Below are 26803 nucleotides of genomic sequence, written 5' to 3'. Positions count from 1 at the left end.
CCAACAATTCCGGACATTTTAGGCCTTGAATTTCACAAATTAAATTCTACTCATTTTAAAACTAAGTAAGTATAGTACGTTTAGTTTTCAAATAATTGTAGTGAAGTAAAAGTACACTATTTACCTGTTAATGAGATGTAGTGGAAAGGAAGTCCGGAAATCTCTGTTGGAACTGTTACTCCTGCTGGAACCCAATTCCCGGATAAGTGGTTGAAGATGGATGGATGCAGTTGAGTGGAAGCAAAAGTATTGACAATTGGAGTAAATTGAAAGAAAAACCCTTCAAAGTCAAGTAAGCTTACAGTACTTTACACCACTGTTCACCTCTCACACTGATGACCTGCATCCTGTCAGCCTCCTTATAAACAGTCTTATCAACCCCACCCCTAAACCCAACCAATGGCATCATGGAGAATGAAAACCCAACCAGTGGCATCATGGAGAATGAAAACCCAACCACTGGCATCATGGAGGATGGAAACCCAACCACTGGCATCATGGAGGATGAAAACCCAACCACTGGCATCATGGAGGATGGAAACCCAACCACTGGCATCATGGAGGATGAAAACCCAACCACTGGCATCATGGAGAATGAAAACCCAACCAGTGGCATCATGGAGAATGAAAACCCAACCACTGGCATCATGGAGGATGAAAACCCAACCAATGGCATCATGGAGAATGAAAACCCTACCACTGGCATCATGGAGAATGAAAACCCAACCAGTGGCATCATGGAGAATGAAAACCCAACCACTGGCATCATGGAGAATGAAAACCCAACCAGTGGCATCATGGAGAATGAAAACCCAACCACTGGCATCATGGAGGATGAAAACCCAACCACTGGCATCATGGAGGATGAAAACCCAACCACTGGCATCATGGAGGAGGAAGACCCAACCACTGGCATCATGGAGAATGAAAACCCAACCAGTGGCATCATGGAGAATGAAAACCCAACCAATGGCATCATGGAGAATGAAAACCCTACCAATGGCATCATGGAGAATGAAAACCCAACCACTGGCATCATGGAGGATGAAAACCCAACCACTGGCATCATGGAGGATGAAAACCCAACCAGTGGCATCATGGAGAATGAAAACCCAACCACTGGCATCATGGAGAATGAAAACCCAACCACTGGCATCATGGAGGATGAAAACCCAACCACTGGCATCATGGAGGATGAAAACCCAACCACTGGCATCATGGAGAATGAAAACCCAACCACTGGCATCATGGAGGATGAAAACCCAACCACTGGCATCATGGAGGATGAAAACCCAACCACTGGCATCATGGAGAATGAAAACCCAACCACTGGCATCATGGAGAATGAAAACCCAACCACTGGCATCATGGAGGATGAAAACCCAACCACTGGCATCATGGAGAATGAAAACCCAACCACTGGCATCATGGAGAATGAAAACCCAACCACTGGCATCATGGAGGATGAAAACCCAACCACTGGCATCATGGAGGATGAAAACCCAACCACTGGCATCATGGAGAATGAAAACCCAACCACTGGCATCATGGAGAATGAAAACCCAACCACTGGCATCATGGAGAATGAAAACCCAACCACTGGCATCATGGAGAATGAAAACCAAACCACTGGCATCATGGAGAATGAAAACCCAACCACTGGCATCATGGAGGATGAAAACCCAACCACTGGCATCATGGAGAATGAAAACCCAACCACTGGCATCATGGAGAATGAAAACCCAACCACTGGCATCATGGAGGATGAAAACCCAACCACTGGCATCATGGAGGATGAAAACCCAACCACTGGCATCATGGAGAATGAAAACCCAACCACTGGCATCATGGAGGATGAAAACCCAACCACTGGCATCATGGAGGATGAAAACCCAACCACTGGCATCATGGAGAATGAAAACCCAACCACTGGCATCATGGAGAATGAAAACCCAACCACTGGCATCATGGAGGATGAAAACCCAACCACTGGCATCATGGAGAATGAAAACCCAACCACTGGCATCATGGAGAATGAAAACCCAACCACTGGCATCATGGAGGATGAAAACCCAACCACTGGCATCATGGAGGATGAAAACCCAACCACTGGCATCATGGAGAATGAAAACCCAACCATTGGCATCATGGAGAATGAAAACCCAACCACTGGCATCATGGAGAATGAAAACCCAACCACTGGCATCATGGAGAATGAAAACCCAACCATTGGCATCATGTAGGATGAAAACCCAACCACTGGCATCATGGAGAATGAAAGCCCAACCACTGGCATCATGGAGGATGAAAACCCAACCATTGGCATCATGGAGAATGAAAACCCAACCACTGGCATCATGGAGGATGAAAACCCAACCATTGGCATCATGGAGAATGAAAACCCAACCACTGGCATCATGGAGGATGAAAACCCAACCACTGGCATCATGGAGAATGCAGTGATTCACTGTTGCAGGAAGAATTTTTCACGGGAATACAACCAGAAAACGAACAATTTTAACAATCACTGATCTTCAAAGTGTGGAGGGTTCAATTATCTGTTGGGAGTCTGGGAGTTTCACTTAGCCCAATCCAAGCATCATTTCATACATAGGCTTTTGGAAAATAGCCAATCTACAACCTCACAAAATGGAGAATGGTGCATTTATATAGTGCCATTAACCAAGTTGCTTTTCGTGGATTGTGCATTACATTCACATACGCTGGTGGTGGACGAAACCATGCAACGCACCATGACACTTGGACATGAACTCAGGGGGAGCCCAGGATCAACCGGCAACTCTGCTCTCTACCACTGCCGCCCCACAAGCTTGTTTAGGTCTGCTAACTTTGAAAAGGACATGAATGCCAAACTAGGGACAACATCAGGTTTTAATGTGGTTAAACGTTTATGTTACTTTGAGGTCTGATACGTCTTCCCTTCTGAGTTTTTTTACAGGACTTCACAGGAGGGTATTTAATATCACATCATATTCAATCGATTAAATTCAAAGAGTCATGTATTTACACTGTGGAAATACTGTAATACCTTGAGATTGGGCGTGCTCCTAAAATAAATAACCCCCAAGAACAGAATGAATTAGGCCTGCATGTGTTCTGAACTGCAAAGATCCGTAAAAATTGGCCCTCACTTGAGAGGGTCTAATGATGCTGTGGTTTCCATCTCAGATGTCATGTGTCCAGTCAGTCTATGACATACGGCAGTCATCTAAGAGATAGACAACAGCTTCAATGGAACAAATAAACAGGCATGTACAAAAAATAAATCTTTTTATGGTTTATTACCTACAATATGCTGCTGCATTATTTGTCTGAAGGAAGGAAGCAGAACAAATATACGTGTCAGTACACAATATACAATAAAGCACAACTTGAACCTTGAACCCTGAACCTTGAGTTAGGTATAGCCTAATTCTCATCAGCTGACATTGTCATTTGTTTGCAGCTGGATTTAAATGAGGCTATTCATAGTATGACAGTGTTGATTGATTGGCCTCATTGATTCCATAATGATAAAGACATTGTGCTGTTTTTAGCCTACTGTATGTTTCCCCCAGACATATGCTGCTGAGTGAGGTCATTGTGCTGCTGAGTGAGGTCATTGTGCTGCTGAGTGAGGTCATTGTGCTGCTGACTGAGGTCACTGTGCTGCTGAGTGAGGTCATTGTGCTGCTGACTGAGGTCATTGTCCTGCTGACTGAGGTCATTGTGCTGCTGAGTGAGGTCATTGTGCTGCTGACTGAGGTCATTGTGCTGCTGACTGAGGTCATTGTCCTGCTGACTGAGGTCATTGTGCTGCTGAGTGAGGTCATTGTGCTGCTGACTGAGGTCATTGTGCTGCTGAGTGAGGTCATTGTGCTGCTGACTGAGGTCATTGTGCTGCTGAGTGAGGTCATTGTCTTTAACTGATAACTTCATCTTTGCTACTAGATTTAAATGTGGCTATTCATATTAAAACACTGTTGATTTATATGATAACGTCATTTTGATTAGCCTCAATGAGCTGCGGTTTCAGCTGACATGCTGATGTGCAATGATAGAAGAAGTACTTGCATGTTTATACTTATACTAAGTAAATGTATCAATGCTGTAAATAAAATATACTGTTACCCAAATACTGTAGAAGTCCTGCATTCTTGTATCGGCAAGTATTGGCATCAAAATATACTTTAAGTATACCAAAAGTAAAAGTGTGTAATAATTGTTTTGAAAATAGCAGATCTACAAGTTCACAATACATCATACTGTGAGCTTGTAGATCAACTATTTTATATGGCCAAAATACATATTGTGTTTTGTATAATAATCAACATCTACATAGTAGGCCTAACTATAGTAAATGTTTTCATATTTTCGGTGGTGAGGTGACCACCGAACTACAACATGACGTCATGAGCCGCGGTGAAGAGCAAACCACCGCCCCAGCCCTTAATTACTTGCGCAAGCAGAGCGCGCAAGTAATAGTTTCGCCCGGCTCGTATGCACCGTCCCAGGCAACCCGCCACTTTTGATGCGTATGCACCGTCCCAGCATATTGTGCCTGATTTGCTGGGACCAGATTACATGGTGTGTGTGTGTATATATAACTAGCTCTCAATGATGACGTAAGAAATATGTGTATTAAAGGACCCAATGCCAGAGTGTAATTGGTTTTCGATGGTGACGTAATGACGATATGTTCACAATCACAAGTCCAAAGACTTCAGACACAGGACCATAAGCATTGGGGGGAGTTCTTATTGTGTTGTATAGTCTGTCCTGTAGGACGTCACCATAGAGTGGATGGGAGGGGTTAGCCAGCATGGAGATCAGTTTGTCCCTGATTCTCCTCTCTGCGACTGACTGCAGCCCCTCCATCCTGAGGCCCACTGACCACAGAACTGGCCTTCGTTGTGATCTTGTTGAGCTTGTTCAGCTCCCAGGCCTTAATGCCCCCACCCCAGCATACCACTGCATAAAATAGAACGCTGGCTACAATGGACTGATAGAACATTTTCAGTAGCCTGCTACACACATTAAAGGAATTGAGCCTCCTCAGGAGGTACAGTCTGCTCTGTCCCTTTTTGTAGACAGACTCCGTGTTGTCTCTCCAATCCAGGTGTTTGTTCAGGTGGACAACGAGGAACTTGTAGGATTCCACAAGTTCAACCTCTTCCCCCTGGATCAATCAGGTTCATTCATTGATTTGTGGTGGTGGTCATCATGGGCGTGGTCACCTCACCTCTTCAGTGCTGGCACTCTCCGCTCTAGATTGGAGCGTGCCAAGTATTGTAGAGGAGGAGGGGTGTGTTCTCCTTCGGTATTTAGGACCACTTTAATGGTATTTTGAATATAAATATGTGCTAGAATAATAATTTGCATTATGTTGTACAACATCCTTTGAAGGTAATTAGGACAGTCATAGGCTATGGGAACGTATAAGTGGGTTAATTGATTGTTAATTGATGTCTTGTCATGTGGTAGGATCCACTCCCTATAAAGAGGGAGGCTGCAGAGGCTGTTTGTTCAGTAAGGCTTGGAGCAACAAGCTGTAAGCACTTATAGGTGAGAGCAGTCAGCCAGGGCCCTTTGTAAGGGTGTCGCCTGTTTATCAGTTTCTTAAGTTCCCTTCCCATGTTGTTTTATTTTCTTTAGTTTGTGCTTTTATATTTTTTATTTGTTATTTAAGGCCATCTGTATTTATGGTGCACTCACTGAGACTGTTGGTGGAAGATGTCTGGGCAAAAAAAGGCAATTCAAACTGAATGTGTACTTATAGGCGAGCCCACATTGTTTCTTTAGGAACAATATTTTCTAGTGCATCATTGGAGTTGCTGTTGTATCAGTTTATCTGTCCTTGAAGCTCTTTATGTGCTTCTTTGAGAATACATTAGAAACCACAGGCTACATAGATTATACCTGCATATTGTGTTTTATTCACATTCGTTTTTTGGTTCTTGTAATTTCTAATTAATTCATGTGCCACTGCTCTTTCTAAACAGACATGTCGGCTGGTGTTGTAAACCATGGCTACTACTGGTGTGTAGTTTAAAGAGTTTTTAAAACTGTGACATGTCATGGACAGACTGGTAAACAAACTGCTGTTTGGACCCCATCTAGTGTTCATCAGCAGACACTACATCTGTCTGAGGATAGGCCATCAGTGGTGTTGACTGATGGTTGAATTATAAACAGACAACAGACGACATTATAACAGATAAAACACTGTTGTAAGGAGATGTATAGAGCAGCTGCAGGAGTATACAGCAGCTGCATGTGTCTCAGTGCAGTGACATTCTGTGTTCATTTGCCATAAGCATATTAAAAATATATATAATGCAACAAGACTGAAGGTTGGGAGGTGCATTGATAGGCTGCGTTGAGAGGCTGGAATGGCCCGACAATCAACACTATATGGTTGGGGTCTCCATTCCATTGATAGTACTAACATGCACTCTTTCCACCATTGTTTAACAACACAACTATTGTATGGGGGTCCACCCATCCATCCATCTTCGACCGCTTATCCGTTGTCGGGTTGTGGGGGCAACATGCACCAGAGAGCTCCAGACACCAGAGCTCCAGGCTCCAGAGCTGCAACTTAAGTGACTTCTTCCTGGGGGATCCCGAGACGTTCCAAGGCCGCAGTGAGTTGATGTGTTTCCTCCCCGGGGTCTCCTCCCAGTGGGACGTGCCTCGAGGACCTCCCTCGGGAGGCGCCCGAGAGGCATCCTAGCCAGATGCCTTCCTTCCTTTCCAGGCGAAAAAGCAGTGACTCTACTCCGAGTCTCTCTTGTGTGACTGAACTTCCCACCCTATCTCTAAGGGAGAGATGCCAGCCACCCATCAAAGAGAACTAATTTCGTCCGCTTGTATTCGTGACCTTATTCTTTCATGTCATGACCCACACTTCATGTGAGAAGTGTGAGAGTAGGAATGAAGCTGGCTCTGTAGTTGTATGGGGGTCCCTGGCTCTGTAGTTGTATGAGGTTCCCTGGCAAAAAACAATCACACTTGTGTGAAGTGTGGGGCAAACATAAAAACTCCACAGACTTGGCTGCCACATGACATCACGAAATAAGCCAGGTGTTCATGGAGAAGCTAGCGCCACTCAACGAAATGTCCAAACGCAAGTCTGTGCATGCGGCCAAAACAATTGGGGTGGAGATGTTCTTAGAAGCACTTATAGTATACTACTTTTGGAAGTGGGGGGGGACGCTCCATAAGAAATGTGTAGTAGCTGTGTAAATCAATGCTTCCAATTCTAAAATTATGTTTATGTTATTATATTACTTGAGTACACAACTTTTACTTTACTGCTCCATTACAACTCGGATCAAAATATTCTATAATGGCCTATTTTTACTCCCAACATTTATTTGAAAACTATATACTTTCGGGCAGCGGTGGCCTGGGTTAGAGGAGCGCCCGACGTGTTGCCGCAAGGTTGCCGGTTCGATTCCCCGGACGGGCAGGAAGAATCTGGGTCTGGAAGTGATTGTCATCACTCACCCAGCACCGCTGAAGTGCCGTTGAGCAAGGCACTGACCCCCCAACTGTGGAGCTGCTTAATGGCCAACAGTATAAGACTGTGGTTGTAACTACCAGGTTTTAGTGTGTGTGTGTGTGTGTGTGTGTGTGTGTGTGTGTGTGTGTGTGTGTGTGTGTGTGTGTGTGTGTGTGTGTGTGTGTTTCTATGTGCAGGGTGTTGCTGAAAATGAGCACTTGTGCTCAGCTACTACCCTGCGGGTAAATAAAGTAAGAAAAAAAACCTACTTACTTTGTAGATTTTATAACCCCTATAGGATATAGCCCTATGCATACCGGCCAATTGAAAATAGCCAATCTACAAGCTCACGATGTGCATTGTTAGCCTGTTGTGTCAGCGTGTAGATCTGCTATTCTCAAAAGATTTGTATAGGCTAATGTATTCATTTGAAAACTTGTGAAACAGGTCATTCTGCATAATGAGTACTTTATACTTCTGAGTAAATTTTTGTAACAATACTTTTGTACTTCCGGACTTATACTTGCTATTGAGGGGTTTAACGATAAGTAACTGTATCGAAAAATCGATTTTAATTTCAAGAATCGAAGTATATTGAAATGAAAACGGCAACATTGACTATATGTATCGTATCGTATCGTTTTGTAATGCAAATAATCTGTATCGAATGGCGTGGTATTTAGCATTGTTTTGCTAAATTACTTAAAATAATTTCAATGTATTTTAAATAGTTACTGTATCGATTTCAAATCGTTGAATCGTATCGGATCACCTTAATGAACCAATATCGTCCACGTATCGTAAACCATGTATCGTGATATGTATCGTATCGCTGTAAGGTATCGTTATGGGCTACTTATAGGCTACCCTATAGCCTATAAGTAAAACTATATTTAATATATATTTTATTTTTTTAAGAAAGAAAATAGCTTCTCATAGACCAATAATTTATTTTATGGTGGTGGTAGATTACTATAGGCCTGTAAGCTATATGCAATAAGCTCCTACTACGGCAGAATGGATCATATTCTATACTGCACTGTACTGTAGTGTATAGAGGCTATAGACCTGTACTGTACTGTACTTCACTGTAGACTAGAGGCTATAGACCTGTACTGTACTGTAGTGTAAACTAGAGGCAGACCTGTACTGTACTGTACTGTAGAGGCTATCGACGTCTGTCCGTCTCCCTGTTGTTTAGAAGCAACATCCCAGTGCTGTGTGTCTATTCTGGGGTTCCCTGCATGCGGACACCATTGTGTCTATTCTGGGGTTCCCTGCATGCGGACACCATTGTGTCTATTCTGGGGTTCCCTGCATGCGGACACCATTGTGCTGTTATGTTACTACACAATATATGACTATGAATAGAAAGCATCCCTCCCCCGTTACCGTTCACCATGCAAGCGCTTTCTCTCTCAGTCTCACTGCGCGCTGGCTGCACAGCGACGCTGCAGGGCTCAATCCGTTCTGCGCATCTCTGCTCTGGAGGAGAGCCTCGCGCACGCCACGCACTACTACACGCGCACGGAGCACATGCATGCCGAGCCAGCGTTTTTCTGCCATAGATCTTCTGTTTACAATCGTATAGGTCACAGCAGACAGAGAGACAGTAACCTAAAGTCGTTTCGGTGTGAATTGAACTGCATGCCTGCACTGCATCGTTTGGACTGAACTCGGAATATCCGCGTACGGGACGCACGGCTGCTTTTAATTATAGCGACGAGCCAAACACGGAAGACATGTCACAATAACAACAGCTTGAAGGCTGCATTCCGTACCGTTATAGCAGCATATATAGTGTTATTTTACGTCGAACTTTCCACAGTAGCCTTTATAGCCTACCGGTATATGGCTTTGGCGACTAAATGTGCGCGGTGTGTGTATAGTCTTGCAAACAGTGAGGCATGAAGCGCTACTTGATTAGCTCTGACTGCTACAACACAATCCTCATGGGTTTGATTATAGCTGCTCCTCTCCGCTTGTTTGTCTTGTAACAGTAAGCAGCAGCAGCGGCGGTGGTGGTGGTGGTGCTTTTCTGGCGTGCTGCCTCTCAGTAGCCTACTATAGCCTACATATACAACGGATGGCTGCAGCAGCCAGAGGCTTGATGCTGAGATACTGACTGCATGGAGAGGAGAGGAAAATACTACTACTACTGACTGGTGCTGAGGAGAGGAGAGCAGAGGAACAATACTACTGACGGAGATGGAGAGGAACAGTATAAGTGCTGAGGAGAGGAGAGGAGCAGCATCATACTACTGACTGGCCCAGGTGAAACAATGGGTTACAACATTGTGGGATAAAATTGTAAATTAAAACTGACTACTACTGATTGGTGGAGAGGAGAGGAGAGGAGAGGAGAGGAGAGGAGAGGAGAGGAGAGGAGAGGAGAGGAGAGGAGGACCATAAGTGAAGAATCCATCATCTTCCCGCATGCAGGCAGACTGGCATCCTCATCCTCTCATCATCATCATCTCTGACGGAGCTAATAGCAGCACATGAATGAGTGAGTGAGCCTCTGGTCCGGACTCACTGCCAGCCACAGCACAGCAGAAGAAGAAGTGCCTGCAGTGAACTTAACTATATCTCCATAAGATCTTCTCCTGACAGACTATTAGGATACTGCTATCTCCATCTGCTTCTCTTATATAAGATCTTCTCCTGACAGACTATTAGGATACTGCTATCTCCATCTGCTTCTCTTATATAAGATCTTCTCCTGACAGACTATTAGGATACTGCTATCTCCATCTGCTTCTCTTATATAAGATCTTCTCCTGACAGACAATTTGGATACTGCTATCTCCATAAGATCTCCTCCTAACAGACTAATAGGATACTTCTATCTCCATCTGCTGCTGTCATCCATATAAGATCTTCTCCTCTCGACAGACTATATCAGGATATACTGCTACAGTGGAGCCACTATGTTGATGAAGGAGTATCGCATCTGCATGCCTCTGAGCGTGGAGGAGGTAAGGACCCCCATTCACTTATTTATCCCGCTTTTCTGCTTTTATTTAGCCTATAGAGAGAGAGAAGTGGTTTTATTTAGCGTATAGAGAAAGAAGTGGTTTTATTTAGCGTATAGAGAGAGAAGTGGCTTAATTCAACCCTTTTTTTCATATCAAGGTTCCATTATTTATTTTGGCTTGCATGCACGGACCACCATTTGATTAGGTTTAGCCTCTTAGACCCAAAACTATATAGAATACTTTGCAGATGTTTAACTTGAGACTCTCTTCTGCACCAAACAGCTTTGATTGTTGTTGTGAACTATCTTGTTGTTACTCAAAGTGTAGTCCCGATAGTGGGCGCATGGGGGCGACATTGTCTTCTCTGCTGCTCAATCTGTTCCAGTTGAAGAGTGGTGTATTTTTGTGCAGAAAATGCAATAGTTGGCCATAACGGCAAGGCATAGAGTACAGTAGAGTACAGTATGCATAATCATCTGTCCACTAGATGGAGGTTGAATTACGGTAATTACCCTAATTATGGTCTGTGTTTTGTGCCATCATTTGCCTGCATATTTGATGCAGTTGTTGTTAAGTGAATATGGCATGAGAATGGATAGAGGCCCTACAGGGAAATGACTGGGTCAATGCCAATTGACCGTGTGTGTGTGTGTGTGTGTGTGTGTGTGTGTGTGTGTGTGTGTGTGTGTGTGTGTGTGTGTGTGTGTGTGTGTGTGTGTGTGTGTGTGTGTGTGTGTGTGTGTGTGTGTGTGTGTGTGTGTGTGTGTGTGTGTGTGTGTGTGTGTGTGTGTGTGTGTGTGTGTGTGTGTGTGTGTGTGTGTGTGTGTGTGTGTGTGTGTGTGTGTGTGTGTGTGTGCGTGCATGCATGCGTGTGTGCGTGCGGGGAGCCTATAGGGAAATGAATGGGTCAATGCCAATTGACCTGTGTGTGTGTGTGTGTGTGTGTCTGAATGCCTTTCACAGCCCATCCCTTACGGGATTATTCAGACACAATTATATGTCCTGTGCACACAAGGAGATAATGGACAGAAGACAGACTTGCGTATACATGGCGGTATTTTTACACCCAGGTATGCACACATACATAATATCCGCGTGCGTGCGTGCGTGCATGCGTGCATGCGTGCGTGCGTGCGTGCGTGCGTGCGTGCGTGCGTGCGTGCGTGCATGCATGCGTGCGTGCGTGTGTCTCACTGCTGTTTCTTGATGGTCGTTGTTGTTTGGCAGTGTGTTGATTGTTCACACTCATGACTCATTCATGATGTATAATATTATGTAATACCATGAGGTCATGTCTGTCTGTCTGTCTGTCTGATATTGTATACTTCTCCTTTGATTAATATCAATAGCTGATGCAAGCTGTGAGCTTGTAGATCAGCTACCTTTGAAACTCCCTGAACTTCCTTTTCCACGATTGTACGACTGTGCTTCACACAGTGTTATACCTGCAGCAGTGATGGAGTGTGTTTACGTTAACCAGAAGCAAATATTCACCTGCAGTCCCTGAGCAGGATGTTAAAACATGGTGATACGAAAGCATTTACGATACAATACAAGACCGAGAACCATCTTACCGGAACCAGAGCTTTTTCTAAACCAGGAGTGGCAACTTTGATGATAGAGAGATAGAGAGATGATAGACTGTAGTTCTATCCAGGGTGAGTTGACTGTAGGCTATCCAGGGTGAGTTGACTGTAGGGCTATCCAGGGTGAGTTGACTGTAGGCTATCCAGGGTGAGTTGACTGTATAGTGCTATCCAGGGTGAGTTGACTGTATGCTATCCAGGGTGAGTTGACTGTATGCTATCCAGGGTGAGTTGACTGTATAGTGCTATCCAGGGTGAGTTGACTGTATAGTGCTATCCAGGGTGAGTTGACTGTATAGTGCTATCCAGGGTGAGTTGACTGTATAGTGCTATCCAGGGTGAGTTGACTGTATGCTATCCAGGGTGAGTTAACTGTAGGCTATCCAGGGTGAGTTGACTGTATAGTGCTATCCAGGGTGAGTTGACTGTAGGCTATCCAGGGTGAGTTGACTGTATAGTGCTATCCAGGGTGAGTTGACTGTAGGCTATCCAGGGTGAGTTGACTGTATGCTATCCAGGGTGAGTTGACTGTATAGTGCTATCCAGGGTGAGTTGACTGTAGGCTATCCAGGGTGAGTTGACTGTATGCTATCCAGGGTGAGTTGACTGTATAGGGCTATCCAGGGTGAGTTGACTGTATGCTATCCAGGGTGAGTTGACTGTATGGCTATCCAGGGTGAGTTGACTGTATAGTGCTATCCAGGGTGAGTTGACTGTAGGGCTATCCAGGGTGAGTTGACTGTATGGCTATCCAGGGTGAGTTGACTGTATGCTATCCAGGGTGAGTTGACTGTATGCTATCCAGGGTGAGTTGACTGTAGGGCTATCCAGGGTGAGTTGACTGTATGGCTATCCAGGGTGAGTTGACTGTAGGGCTATCCAGGGTGAGTTGACTGTATGCTATCCAGGGTGAGTTGACTGTATGCTATCCAGGGTGAGTTTACTGTATGCTATCCAGGGTGAGTTGACTGTATGCTATCCAGGGTGAGTTGACTGTAGGGCTATCCAGGGTGAGTTGACTGTATAGTGCTATCCAGGGTGAGTTGACTGTATACTATCCAGGGTGAGTTGACTGTAGGGCTATCCAGGGTGAGTTGACTGTATAGTGCTATCCAGGGTGAGTTGACTGTATGGCTATCCAGGGTGAGTTGACTGTATAGTGCTATCCAGGGTGAGTTGACTGTATGCTATCCAGGGTGAGTTGACTGTAGGGCTATCCAGGGTGAGTTGACTGTATGGCTATCCAGGGTGAGTTGACGGTAGGGCTATCCAGGGTGAGTTGACTGTATGCTATCCAGGGTGAGTTGACTGTATGCTATCCAGGGTGAGTTGACTGTAGGGCTATCCAGGGTGAGTTGACTGTATGCTATCCAGGGTGAGTTGACTGTATGCTATCCAGGGTGAGTTGACTGTAGGGCTATCCAGGGTGAGTTGACTGTATGGCTATCCAGGGTGAGTTGACTGTAGTTCTATCCAGGGTGAGTTGACTGTAGTTCTATCCAGGGTGAGTTGACTGTAGGGCTATCCAGGGTGAGTTGACTGTATGGCTATCCAGGGTGAGTTGACTGTATAGTGCTATCCAGGGTGAGTTGACTGTAGTTCTATCCAGGGTGAGTTGACTGTAGTTCTATCCAGGGTGAGTTGACTGTAGTTCTATCCAGGGTGAGTTGACTGTAGTTCTATCCAGGGTGAGTTGACTGTAGTTCTATCCAGGGTGAGTTGACTGTAGGGCTATCCAGGGTGAGTTGACTGTATGGCTATCCAGGGTGAGTTGACTGTAGTTCTATCCAGGGTGAGTTGACTGTATGGCTATCCAGGGTGAGTTGACTGTATAGTGCTATCCAGGGTGAGTTGACTGTAGGGCTATCCAGGGTGAGTTGACTGTATGCTATCCAGGGTGAGTTGACTGTATGGCTATCCAGGGTGAGTTGACTGTATAGTGCTATCCAGGGTGAGTTGACTGTAGGGCTATCCAGGGTGAGTTGACTGTATAGTGCTATCCAGGGTGAGTTGACTGTAGTTCTATCCAGGGTGAGTATACTGTAGGGCTATCCAGGGTGAGTTGACTGTAGGGCTATCCAGGGTGAGTTGACTGTAGGGCTATCCAGGGTGAGTTGACTGTATGGCTATCCAGGGTGAGTTGACTGTAGTTCTATCCAGGGTGAGTTGACTGTATGGCTATCCAGGGTGAGTTGACTGTAGGGCTATCCAGGGTGAGTTGACTGTATGGCTATCCAGGGTGAGTTGACTGTAGTTCTATCCAGGGTGAGTTGACTGTATGGCTATCCAGGGTGAGTTGACTGTATAGTGCTATCCAGGGTGAGTTGACTGTAGGGCTATCCAGGGTGAGTTGACTGTAGTGCTATCCAGGGTGAGTTGACTGTAGGGCTATCCAGGGTGAGTTGACTGTAGTTCTATCCAGGGTGAGTTGACTGTAGGGCTATCCAGGGTGAGTTGACTGTAGTGCTATCCAGGGTGAGTTGACTGTAGTGCTATCCAGGGTGAGTTGACTGTAGTTCTATCCAGGGTGAGTTGACTGTAGTTCTATCCAGGGTGAGTTGACTGTAGGGCTATCCAGGGTGAGTTGACTGTATAGTGCTATCCAGGGTGAGTTGACTGTAGTTCTATCCAGGGTGAGTTGACTGTAGGGCTATCCAGGGTGAGTTGACTGTATAGTGCTATCCAGGGTGAGTTGACTGTAGTTCTATCCAGGGTGAGTTGACTGTATGGCTATCCAGGGTGAGTTGACTGTAGTGCTATCCAGGGTGAGTTGACTGTATACTATCCAGGGTGAGTTGACTGTATGCTATCCAGGGTGAGTTGACTGTAGTGCTATCCAGGGTGAGTTGACTGTATAGTGCTATCCAGGGTGAGTTGACTGTATGGCTATCCAGGGTGAGTTGACTGTATAGTGCTATCCAGGGTGAGTTGACTGTATGCTATCCAGGGTGAGTTGACTGTAGTTCTATCCAGGGTGAGTTGACTGTAGGGCTATCCAGGGTGAGTTGACTGTATAGTGCTATCCAGGGTGAGTTGACTGTAGTTCTATCCAGGGTGAGTTGACTGTATGGCTATCCAGGGTGAGTTGACTGTAGTGCTATCCAGGGTGAGTTGACTGTATACTATCCAGGGTGAGTTGACTGTATGCTATCCAGGGTGAGTTGACTGTAGTGCTATCCAGGGTGAGTTGACTGTATAGTGCTATCCAGGGTTAGTTGACTGTATGGCTATCCAGGGTGAGTTGACTGTATAGTGCTATCCAGGGTGAGTTGACTGTATGCTATCCAGGGTGAGTTGACTGTAGTTCTATCCAGGGTGAGTTGACTGTAGGGCTATCCAGGGTGAGTTGACTGTATAGTGCTATCCAGGGTGAGTTGACTGTAGTTCTATCCAGGGTGAGTTGACTGTATGGCTATCCAGGGTGAGTTGACTGTAGTGCTATCCAGGGTGAGTTGACTGTATACTATCCAGGGTGAGTTGACTGTATGCTATCCAGGGTGAGTTGACTGTAGTGCTATCCAGGGTGAGTTGACTGTATAGTGCTATCCAGGGTGAGTTGACTGTATGGCTATCCAGGGTGAGTTGACTGTATAGTGCTATCCAGGGTGAGTTGACTGTATAGTGCTATCCAGGGTGAGTTGACTGTATGCTATCCAGGGTGAGTTGACTGTAGGGCTATCCAGGGTGAGTTGACTGTATGGCTATCCAGGGTGAGTTGACTGTATAGTGCTATCCAGGGTGAGTTGACTGTAGGGCTATCCAGGGTGAGTTGACTGTATGCTATCCAGGGTGAGTTGACTGTAGGGCTATCCAGGGTGAGTTGACTGTATGCTATCCAGGGTGAGTTGACTGTATGCTATGCACATCCATTCGCAGTTTTCACACGTCGCTGTCCTCGCTAACAAAACGTGCCAATCGACGCTGTGACTGTCACAGCTTGAAACAATATAGGAATGACATATTATGATGTATATAGATGTATAGAATCAATTTTGATATTACAGTACATGCTGTGCGTTAATAAATAGGCAGGCATTTAAGAGGTTATTTCCATTGGTGATCAGTCACAACATAAGCCCCACTTAAAAATCCACTGCTTTCCACTGAAGTGGAAGATCTGGCGACGCGAGGTTAGCTGATTTGTCCAGGAACAGTTTTAAGCACATGCATATTTGTCCTTCAGCCGCTTGTTATTGTTCCAGATCTGTTGCCAACATGGCAGGGCGTGTGCAAACGTTGCTGTAATTCCATTGTCTCTAAGGGTGGACAACAGATGCTGTCCTGTTAAAGGTACCATGAAGGTTTCCCGCGTCATTGAACTTGAACACACGTTAAGTTGCACCATATATCATGTCCAACTAGGCTGAGAGATTCGGGGAGTCTTGCAGTTAGGAAAGGATTCAAGTTGGGGTTACCATTAGGTTTATAGGGGTGGTTGGGTGGTGGTTATTGCGGTGTGTGTGTGTGTGTGTGTGTGTGTGTGTGTGTGTGTGTGTGTGTGTGTGTGTGTGTGTGTGTGTGTGTGTGTGTGTGTGTGTGTGTGTGTGTGTGTGTGTGTGTGTGTGTGTGTGTGTGTGTGTGTGTGTGTGTGTGTGTGTGTGTGTGTGTGTGTGTGTGTGTGCTTGCGTGCGTGCGTGCGTGCGTGCGTGCATGCTGTCTATCGATTGAAAGCCATTGTAAAGCTAGTCATCATCCAATAATGTGTGGTCTTGTTCTGATAGCCTTTCAGCTTGACTGGATATTTTAACGTTTATCTAAATCCAAACCACAGTCAATAATCCAAGACTTTCTCCTGCCGTCTATATTGATCGCCATCTTGCTCTGTCCAATAGAGGCTATGCGTGTAAAACATCATCATTGTATCATACGTTATGCGGGAAAGCCTCGAGATTGGCAAAAACCAACTTACTGGCCTTGACCAATGACAACCCATACTGTAGATAGTAGCTATAAGCAATAATATCTCTGTTTTTGGTATTCAGGCGGCCAGCAATGGGTAAAACACTCCCACAAACTGTAGTCTCTGTGACGCATCTATGGGGCCACAATCTGCATTCAAGGATTTTCCTAGAAGCTTTACATTAGTCAAAAAAAAAAAACCCTGTAGAAATGACTAACCAATCAGGAAGTTGACAGGCAAATCGACCAATGAGAAAATGTTCTAGGAAAATCTTTGAATGCAGATTGCGGCCCGTATATATACAGAGACTAAGGGCTGTATTTTGCGTGTCTTAAGTACCAGGTCTTATTCCCTAACTTGAGTAAACTAAAGACCTGGAGGCGTGATCAATGCCATTCGGCTATTCTGAGTGGCCAAAGAGCATTGATCACGCCTCCAGGTCTTTAGTTTACTCAAGTTAGGGAATAAGACCTGGTACTTAAGACACGCAAAGTACAGCCCTAAATGTTTTGGGGAGCGTTTTACCCATTGCTGGCTGTCTGAATACCAAAACAAAAAAGGTCTTAACATTTTGAGAAATACTGAAAATATATTGCTCATAGCAGCTTTAAACTATAACCAACATGCTGTACGTACGGAAAGCTTGAATTATCCTCTTTCTATCTGGAAAGATTTAGTTTCATGAAAAAATCCACTTTGTACATGTTATCGCCTGCCAAGACATTCCGTGCGGGTGATTATTATTATTATTATTAGAGGGATGGAGGGATGGAGTGATGGAGGGATGGAGGGATGGAGGGATGGAGGGATGGAGGGAGAGTAATTTTCTCTCATCAGGCCTGCATTGTGTTCCCTGCTGCTTGTATTGTGTTGTGATCTGACGATGACTGTTGATGACTGATTGATGATGACTGATGACTGATTGATGATGACTGATGACTGATTGGGAAGGCATTGGTTGATTATAAGCTGCAATCAGCTGCACTGCATTCATCCTTGTGCCTGGACTGAAGGTGGATTAATCCTTGTGCCTAGAAGGACTAGCCAGTGATCTGTCAGCACACACGACACAAGGAGAGATGAGATGAGATGAAGTCATTTAAGCTGCCAATGTCAGAGGTCAGGTATGGGGGGCGGGAGGGGCTGCCTATAGAGCGCCGCAGTCCCGCCCCCTCTCAGAAAAACGAGTGGCCCAGGAAATGAAACCCCAATGCATTCTCCCATCGGCACTTCTAATATAATTTATTTAAAGACGGTTACGCCGCGGACAAAGCCAACTCGGATCGTGACAAATCATGACAATGAACACAATGTTTTGGGCCGATCAAATCATTAGAAAGAAGAAAAGAAAGTCAGGAGACAACACTATTTGTTTTGTTTTTCGTCTTATAAATTATTTGATACAAAACATTGTGTTCATTGTCATGATTTGTCACGATCCGAATTGGCTTTGTCCGCGGCTTTGTTTGCACTCCAGCGCTTAAATCATTTAAAAACATGTATTATATCGTGCAATAACTTCCCTCCGATTGGTGATGCCGAACTGTCTTTCTATCTTTCTGTCCTCTACACTTTCCAGTGTTCACAGAAGGTCAGCGTGCGTGCGTGTGTGGTTATCAGTGCGCTATATCATTGTGAGGAGGACTGTGTAGAAGCAGACTCCATTAGTGCTCACATAATAGACCCTCTGCAACATACTGGTGTGTGTGTGCGTGTGCATGTGCGTGTGTGTGCATGTGCGTGTGCGTGTGTGTGTGTGCGTGCGTGTGCGTGTGCGTGTGCGTGTGTGTGTGTGCGTGTGTGTGTGCCTGCCTGCCACGTACTAGACAGCGGAGCAGTCCTGGAGCATTATATTCTACTAGTCTGCTCTGCCAGTAGCTCCGTGTGGAACCTCGTATCTGCTTTCCGAGAAGATGTTCCGTGTCAGGATATCATATCGCTGCATCGGTAGAACGGGGGTTGAAACGGCCAGTGGCGGTTAGAATCCCGGCTCCTCCTGTCCACATGTGGAAGTGTCCATTAGTTTGCATTGCACGCGCCCATTGTGTCAGTGCAGGTGCTTCAGCCCTCAAGCACCAAAAAAAAAAAACATAAAAAAATGTATGCGATTAGTTTATCATCTGTAGCTCGGTTCCGATGCCTTTACTTTTCTGAAGCGTTGCTGCGAAAAGGGTTTTCGTCACTGTTTTGTTTGGACGGCTCCACCCCCGTTCTAGCGATGCAGGGATTATCTTGACACGGAAAACCTTCTCTGAGATATAAAGAGGTTCCAAACGGGGCTAGTCTGCAGTCCTGGAGTATTCATAATCTACTAGTCTGATCTGCCACAGAGCAGAGCAGTCCTGGAACAAACCTTGTATGTTTTTTGTTTGTTTGTTTGTTTGTTAGTTTCTTTTACGAACATTGGAAATGAATGTTTACCGGTGATACAACAGTGATGCGCACTAAGAATTCAGACTTTAGATACACTCTCACAGTATACGTTTTAACAGCGGGCGACAGCCAGACAAATTTTCCGGAAGTGCATTATTTGTCAACGGGACCCGACTGGCGACTACTGGCGTTAGAGGCGATGGTCGATAAGTGGGCGGAGGAACGTCTCCCGCTGTCAAAACGTACTGTCAGAGTTACACAGCCATGCATGCATACGGGGCCATACAGGGCCATACCGGGCCATACCGGGCCATTAGGAACCCATACAGTCATGCATACAGGGCCATACCGGGCCATACCGGGCCATTAGGAACCCATACAGTCATGCATACAGGGCCATACCGGGCCATACCGGGCCATTGGGAACCCATACAGTCAAGCATACAGGGCCATACCGGGCCATACCGGGCCATTAGGAACCCATACAGTCATGCATACAGGGCCATACCGGGCCATACCGGGCCATTGGGAACCCATACAGTCAAGCATACAGGGCCATACGGGCCATACCGGGCCATTGGGAACCCATACAGTCAAGCATACAGGGCCATACAGGGCCATACCGGGCCATACCGGGCCATTGGGAACCCATACAGTCAAGCATACAGGGCCATACCGGGCCATACCGGGCCATTGGGAACCCATACAGTCAAGGACACTTTGAGACCCACTGGTGTAGCAGAGTGTTTACAATGAGCCAACACGCGCAGTAGCAGTATTTTATAACAAGCTAAAATGAAAAATCCCCAAACTCTTCTAACCTTGGACAGCATATAGAGTTTATTGTTTCCTCACAGCGAGATAAGGATCTGCATTCTGCATTCTGCCCGCGCCGCGCGACCGCTCTCTGTCAACTTCACATCTGTATGTATGGTCCTCCGGGCTGCAGAGACACTTTTAGTTCTGTGTTCCTGGCTTGTTTTATCTGCCAAACCTGCGATGTTCGTATGTGTGTGTGTGTGTGTTGGCTAAATACTGTCTTTTATTTATCCTTAAGTGGCTTAAAGGAAGAAAAACAACCCGTCTGTCTCTGTGTGTGTGTGTGTGTGTGTGTGTGTGTGTGTGTGTGTGTGTGTGTGTGTGTGTGTGTGTGTGTGTGTGTGTGTGTGTGTGTGTGTGTGTGTGTGTGTGTGTGTGTGTGTGTGTGTGTGTGTGTGTGTGTGTGTGTGTGTGTGTGTGTGTGTGTGTGTGTGCGGCTGTGCGCGCATGCGTGCGCGAGACAGTTTTTAGCAATTCAAGTAACCTTCGTTTGTGTCACGCTTAATAAGGTAATAAATGATTACAGACTCAGTCAAAGGACATTACACAGGGCCGCATGTAACCACTAAACCTCTTTTGAACTCACGTTGAAGTTCATTTGAACATTCTGTCCTTCGTGCAACCGTGCATGAATACAGAAGAATATGCTGATGCTCCTTGTATCATAAACTGTATCATAGTCATAGTAGAGTGCTGCCCTCTATACTGGAGCTGTGCATATCTTTGCATATTTATGCACGTATGACGGTATGCATGTATTTAATGAAATCATTATGAGAAACAGCAGCATCTGGTATCATCAGTGGTGGAATAAGTATACACTTAGGTTGTTATCAAAATATACTTAAAGTACCTCCTACTAAAGTACTCATTATGCATAATTTGCATAATAATATGCAAGATTTTAGACTAAATTCTACAGGTGATTTGGTCGACTAAAATGGATTTTGGCCGGCTGTGATGGTGTTGAAATGCCTGATTGATACTCAGCACAGTGTGCCGAAAACAACATGTCGCAGTGCCACACGCTGTGATAAACATGTTTCCGCATAGAGTTAAAACAACATGTCGCAGTGCCACACGCTGTGATAAACATGTTTCCTCATAGAGTTAAAACAACATGTCGCAGTGCCACACGCTGTGATAAACATGTTTCCTCATAGTGTTAAAACAACATGTCGCAGTGCCACACGCTGTGATAAACATGTTTCCTCATAGAGTTAAAACAACATGTCGCAGTGCCACACGCTGTGATAAACATGTTTCCTCATAGTGTTAAAACAACATGTCGCAGTGCCACACGCTGTGATAAACATGTTTCCTCATAGTGTTAAAACAACATGTCGCAGTGCCACACGCTGTGATAAACATGTTTCCTCATAGAGTTAAAACAACATGTCGCAGTGCCACACGCTGTGATAAACATGTTTCCTCATAGTGTTAAAACAACATGTCGCAGTGCCACACGCTGTGATAAACATGTTTCCTCATAGAGTTAAAACAACATGTCGCAGTGCCACACGCTGTGATAAACATGTTTCCTCATAGTGTTAAAACAACATGTCACAGTGCCACACGCTGTGATAAACATGTTTCCTCATAGAGTTAAAACAACATGTCGCAGTGCCACACGCTGTGATAAACATGTTTCCTCATAGAGTTAAAACAACATGTCGCAGTGCCACACGCTGTGATAAACATGTTTCCTCATAGAGTTAAAACAACATGTCACAGTGCCACACGCTGTGATAAACATGTTTCCTCATAGTGTTAAAACAACATGTCGCAGTGCCACACGCTGTGATAAACATGTTTCCTCATAGTGTTAAAACAACATGTCGCAGTGCCACACGCTGTGATAAACATGTTTCCTCATAGTGTTAAAACAACATGTCGCAGTGCCACACGCTGTGATAAACATGTTTCCTCATAGTGTTAAAACAACATGTCACAGTGCCACACGCTGTGATAAACATGTTTCCTCATAGAGTTAAAACAACATGTCGCAGTGCCACACGCTGTGATAAACATGTTTCCTCATAGAGTTAAAACAACATGTCACAGTGCCACACGCTGTGATAAACATGTTTCCTCATAGTGTTAAAACAACATGTCGCAGTGCCACACGCTGTGATAAACATGTTTCCTCATAGAGTTAAAACAACATGTCGCAGTGCCACACGCTGTGATAAACATGTTTCCTCATAGTGTTAAAACAACATGTCACAGTGCCACACGCTGTGATAAACATGTTTCCTCATAGTGTTAAAACAACATGTCGCAGTGCCACACGCTGTGATAAACATGTTTCCTCATAGTGTTAAAACAACATGTCGCAGTGCCACACGCTGTGATAAACATGTTTCCTCATAGAGTTAAAACAACATGTCGCAGTGCCACACGCTGTGATAAACATGTTTCCTCATAGAGTTAAAACAACATGTCGCAGTGCCACACGCTGTGATAAACATGTTTCCTCATAGAGTTAAAACAACATGTCGCAGTGCCACACGCTGTGATAAACATGTTTCCGCATAGTTTTAGTCGACAAATCAACACTGGCTATGTCTTCAAAAGGTTTATACGTAGAATGTTTAGAATCATGGAGCACTAGTTGGCTGTCCAATACATTTTAGTTGTAGGCTACTCTTGTGTTTTTTGAGAGAGACTTTAAGAGAGGTTTAAGTCAAGCACTTTGATGTCTGTTTAAAGCCACAGTAGTTATGGCTCCAGGTGACACATTTTGAATGTAGTAATGTTCAGCTACAGACTAAAGACAATAAACGTGTTCATGGAAGAAGAAAAACATAATTATGTGGGAATCGTGATCTCAATTCTTGAGCAAGAATCGCGCAGCACTACAAGCAGCATTTATAATTTGCCCAAACAAATGATATGTTACCCTTTGTACCTGTGAGGATGTGATTTTTACCTGTGAGGATGTGATTTGTACCTGTGAGGATGTGATTTGTACCTGTGAGGATGTGATTTGTACCTGTGAGGATGTGATTTGTACCTGTGAGGATGTGATTTCAAGACCACTTAACAGTCAGTCCGTCCGTTCGTCCGAATGAATGACATTTTATGCAAATCTTTGAATATATATATATATATATATATAATTTTCTTTGAAGAGAGGACATATACATGTTTTGAGCATAGTCCTATTCAATTCAATGCAATTCATTGAGGGTTTATGGTAAGGGAAATAGCCAATAATGCGCATTTGCACAAAATCACACCTGGACCTCTTTGGTGGGGACGTACGTAACAACTACAAATAAAGCTAAGAAAGCCTTCTAGTATATGGAATTCTCCTTTAACAGTGTCCAGGAGAGGAGGCAAGGAGGTATAGGAGATGAGGAGAGGAGGTAGAGAACACGACTCGTCCTGTAATTGTGTCTGTGTGCGAGGAACACTAACCAGGATTAGTGATGCTCCTTTTCACTGTCGTCCAACAAACTGCTTTTGTTTTCCAACACGTCTTTCTCAGACGTGTGTGTGTGTGTGTGTGTGTGTGTGTGTGTGTGTGTGTGTGTGTGTGTGTGTGTGTGTGTGTGTGTGTGTGTGTGTGTGTGTGTGTGTGTGTGTGTGTGTGTGTGTGTGTGTGTGTGTGTGTGTGTGCGTACGCGCGCGCGCGTGTGTGTGTGTGTGTCTGTGTGTGCGTGTGCGTGTACGCGAGCATGTGTGTGTGTGTGTGTGTGTGCGTGTACATATCTTTGTATGGAACTACAGATCTTTTGTGGCTGTATTAGTGAATCACATCGTTGCAGCACAGGATGAGATATCCCTCCTTATCTGCACTTTCCCACAGCAGTGCGGGCTTTACAAGGTGTCGACGCGCACACACGCATGAACACACACACACACACACACACACACACACACACACACACACACACACACACACACACCTACCCTGGGTTAACAGTCTTTGTGGCAGCTGTTCTTCTCCGTGTGATGGAGACCAAACTATTTATATATCTGCTGGCTGCAGTGTTGTTATAGCGTCACTCCATAATGCATGTTATATACGGGAGGTCTTCACGGGTCCAATTTGACCCACCCGCACCCAAATAGGTACCCGCAGAACCAAACGGAATGGAACCCGGCTGTTATTGGAATTCTGAGTTCCGAAACCCGAAAAGTACCGGGACGAGATGTCGGAACCGGAGCCGAACGGTTTGGCTATTCGGCTTCGGCCAAGTGTTTCCTATATTCAGTGCATCGATCCCTATACTCTAGCCAGCTGATCACATGTCTGCCCCTGCATGTGGCCATTGTTTCCCGTCTTTACATTGACAAAATATTGTGTTTATAGGGACCCTGCATACCAGATATATGTGTTGTTAAAATGTTCAAGACTTTTCAAATGTCCATCTGTCCACCCGTCCATCCGTCCATCCATCCAGCTATTGTGTGTGTGTGTGTGTGTGTGTGTGTGTGTGTGTGTGTGTGTGTGTGTGTGTGTGTGTGTGTGTGTGTGTGTGTGTGTGTTTGTGTGCGCGTCGACACCTTGTAAAGCCAAGCGCTGTGGGAAAGTGGAAGTGGAGATAAGGAAGGATATCTCATCCTGTGCTGCAACAATGTGATTCACTAATACTTCCCCAAAATATCTAGTCCAACACACACACACACACACACGCACACACGCACATGCACACGCACACATGTAGTGAGTGACCTTGCCTAATTTAAAATAAAATAAATTATCCCTGTGTGAAGTGAGGGGCGCTTTACTAACATCACATATGACATAAATTTAACATCACAAAATTTAAGTTTATAAGAAGCGTGGTCCCTTATTGGCCGAGGCTTTCCTCTGACCTGCTCAGTGATTTGCTCAGTGACAGACAAAACAAACATTAAACTCTGTCCATTGTCAATGGCGTTTTTAATGTTAGTCTAGACAAGACAAACATTAAAGCTGTGTATAGGAGGGGCAGCGAGGGTTGACAGAGGACAGTAATAATAATAACAGTAGCTACTCGAAGGGCTCTTCACACCTTCGGAGTCCACGTGCAGACATGCACGCACGCACGCACACACACACAAACACTCTCTGCAACTACATTCGTCCACGCCTTCAATTGTTGCGTCCGCGTTGTTGTTTCTCCGTGAATATCGTGTATCCGAGTGAGACACTCGACCCCTAACCGCTCCCCTCCTGAGAAGCACTGCATGCTGGGTGAATTCACCCCGTGGGATGAAATAGGTGTAATTGTAATTCTGTGGCCAGTTCTCTCTGGAATAAACACACACTTTCTTTGTGCAGTCTGATGACATTATACTTTTCACCCTTATTTGATTTCTCTGCCCTGTCTTGTCTCTCCTTTCTTTCTTTGAAGCCATGTGTATCATATCTGAGATGAGACCTGATATTCTGCCGCCCACCACTATAACTAACCGTCATTGTGGAAGAATTGGGTGACATATACATTCACCGTTTATTTTCTTCCCTTTCTTTGGGTTTTCGGAAGCCACGCTTTTTGGAACCCACCTGTTACCCTGTGCGTGTGTGTGGGTCGGAGGCCTGGACTGAACCATTTCACGTGAATAGGGGAGGGGGGATGCAGAGACTTTCTGTGCATTTACTTTTTGCACACAAAAAACTGTTACATTTCATAGTATTTTGTAAAGTATTTACAATTAAATTAACTTCACCTCAACCTTCAACTTCATAGTGATGATCATACTGAGGTCCCCAGACCTCTGGTTGAAAGCCACTGCGATAGAATGCAGGTGGAGGCTTGCCAAGAAAAAACATAGCATTTTGCCAAAGAAATGTCTTCTTTCATCTCCGGACAGGTCTCTGACTGACATCTCTGACTGACATCTGACATCTCTCACTGACATCTGACATCTCTGACTCAGGCCTGCTGTGTGACCTTTTCCACCTTGCAGTGCTGGGTATATTGGCCATAGTTGATCCATAGCATTAACAACAAGTACAACAAGCGGTACGCAGGTATGGAGATGTTCCAAAAGAGCTTACATTGCATCATGCTCGCTCGTTCATTCTGAACAGATTCCTGTAAATCCCTCATTAATGCGTTGTGTCAACTATATGTTTTCACCAGCAGTCAAAGAAAATCACACAAGTGAGTGGTGCAACTCCATGTGGAGGTTCCCAGGGGGGGGGGGGGAGTTCCAGACCCACAGGAACGCACCCAGGGTGCCGGCCCGGTTCCGACGAGCCGCCCGCGTCCGAAACGGTAGAGAAAGGACAGAGTTACCAATGTCGGGGTCCCTCTACTGTACCCTCTACTGTACTGTCACTGTACTGTACTGTACTGTACTGTACTGTACTGTACTGGCACACCCGGAAGCATCATTAAAGTTAATACGTGCGTGTGTGTGTGTGTGTGTGTGTGTGTGTGTTAGGTTGCGCACAGATGGTGAAAAACAACCATGCTGTTTTCGTGCTCATACCCAGCCAGCCAGCCAGCCACCCACACACACACACACACACACACATAGCTCCGTAAGTCACACAAAGGCTGCAGTCTCACATGTACTGGTTTGCACCACCGCACCTACGCCACACTCACTTTGCAAGTCCATTGAAGTGTGTGTGTGTGTGTGTGTGTGTGTGTGTGTGTGTGTGTGTGTGTGTGTGTGTGTGTGTGTGTGTGTGTGT

General features: G+C 45.2%; 1 protein-coding gene across 1 annotated transcript in view; it reads left to right on the top strand.

Moving 5' to 3' along the window:
• Nucleotides 1-10437: 10437 nt before the first annotated feature.
• The window catches only part of LOC308323210 (cytoplasmic phosphatidylinositol transfer protein 1-like), a gene marked incomplete at its 5' end in the record, with an annotated part of 42413 nt that continues 26047 nt past the window's right edge, over nt 10438-26803 (top strand). Inside the window, one exon of the mRNA XM_080774885.1 lies at nt 10438-10485. Within this exon, the coding sequence (XP_080631011.1) occupies nt 10438-10485 (48 nt within the window). The remainder of the gene's footprint in view (nt 10486-26803) is intronic.

Source organism: Protomyctophum bolini (assembly GCF_963924005.1).
Source record: "Protomyctophum bolini genome assembly, chromosome: 11".
NCBI classification, from domain to species: domain Eukaryota; kingdom Metazoa; phylum Chordata; class Actinopteri; order Myctophiformes; family Myctophidae; genus Protomyctophum; species Protomyctophum bolini.
The sequence above is the reverse complement of the archived record's forward strand: the minus strand, read 5'-3'. Positions and strand labels throughout refer to the sequence as shown.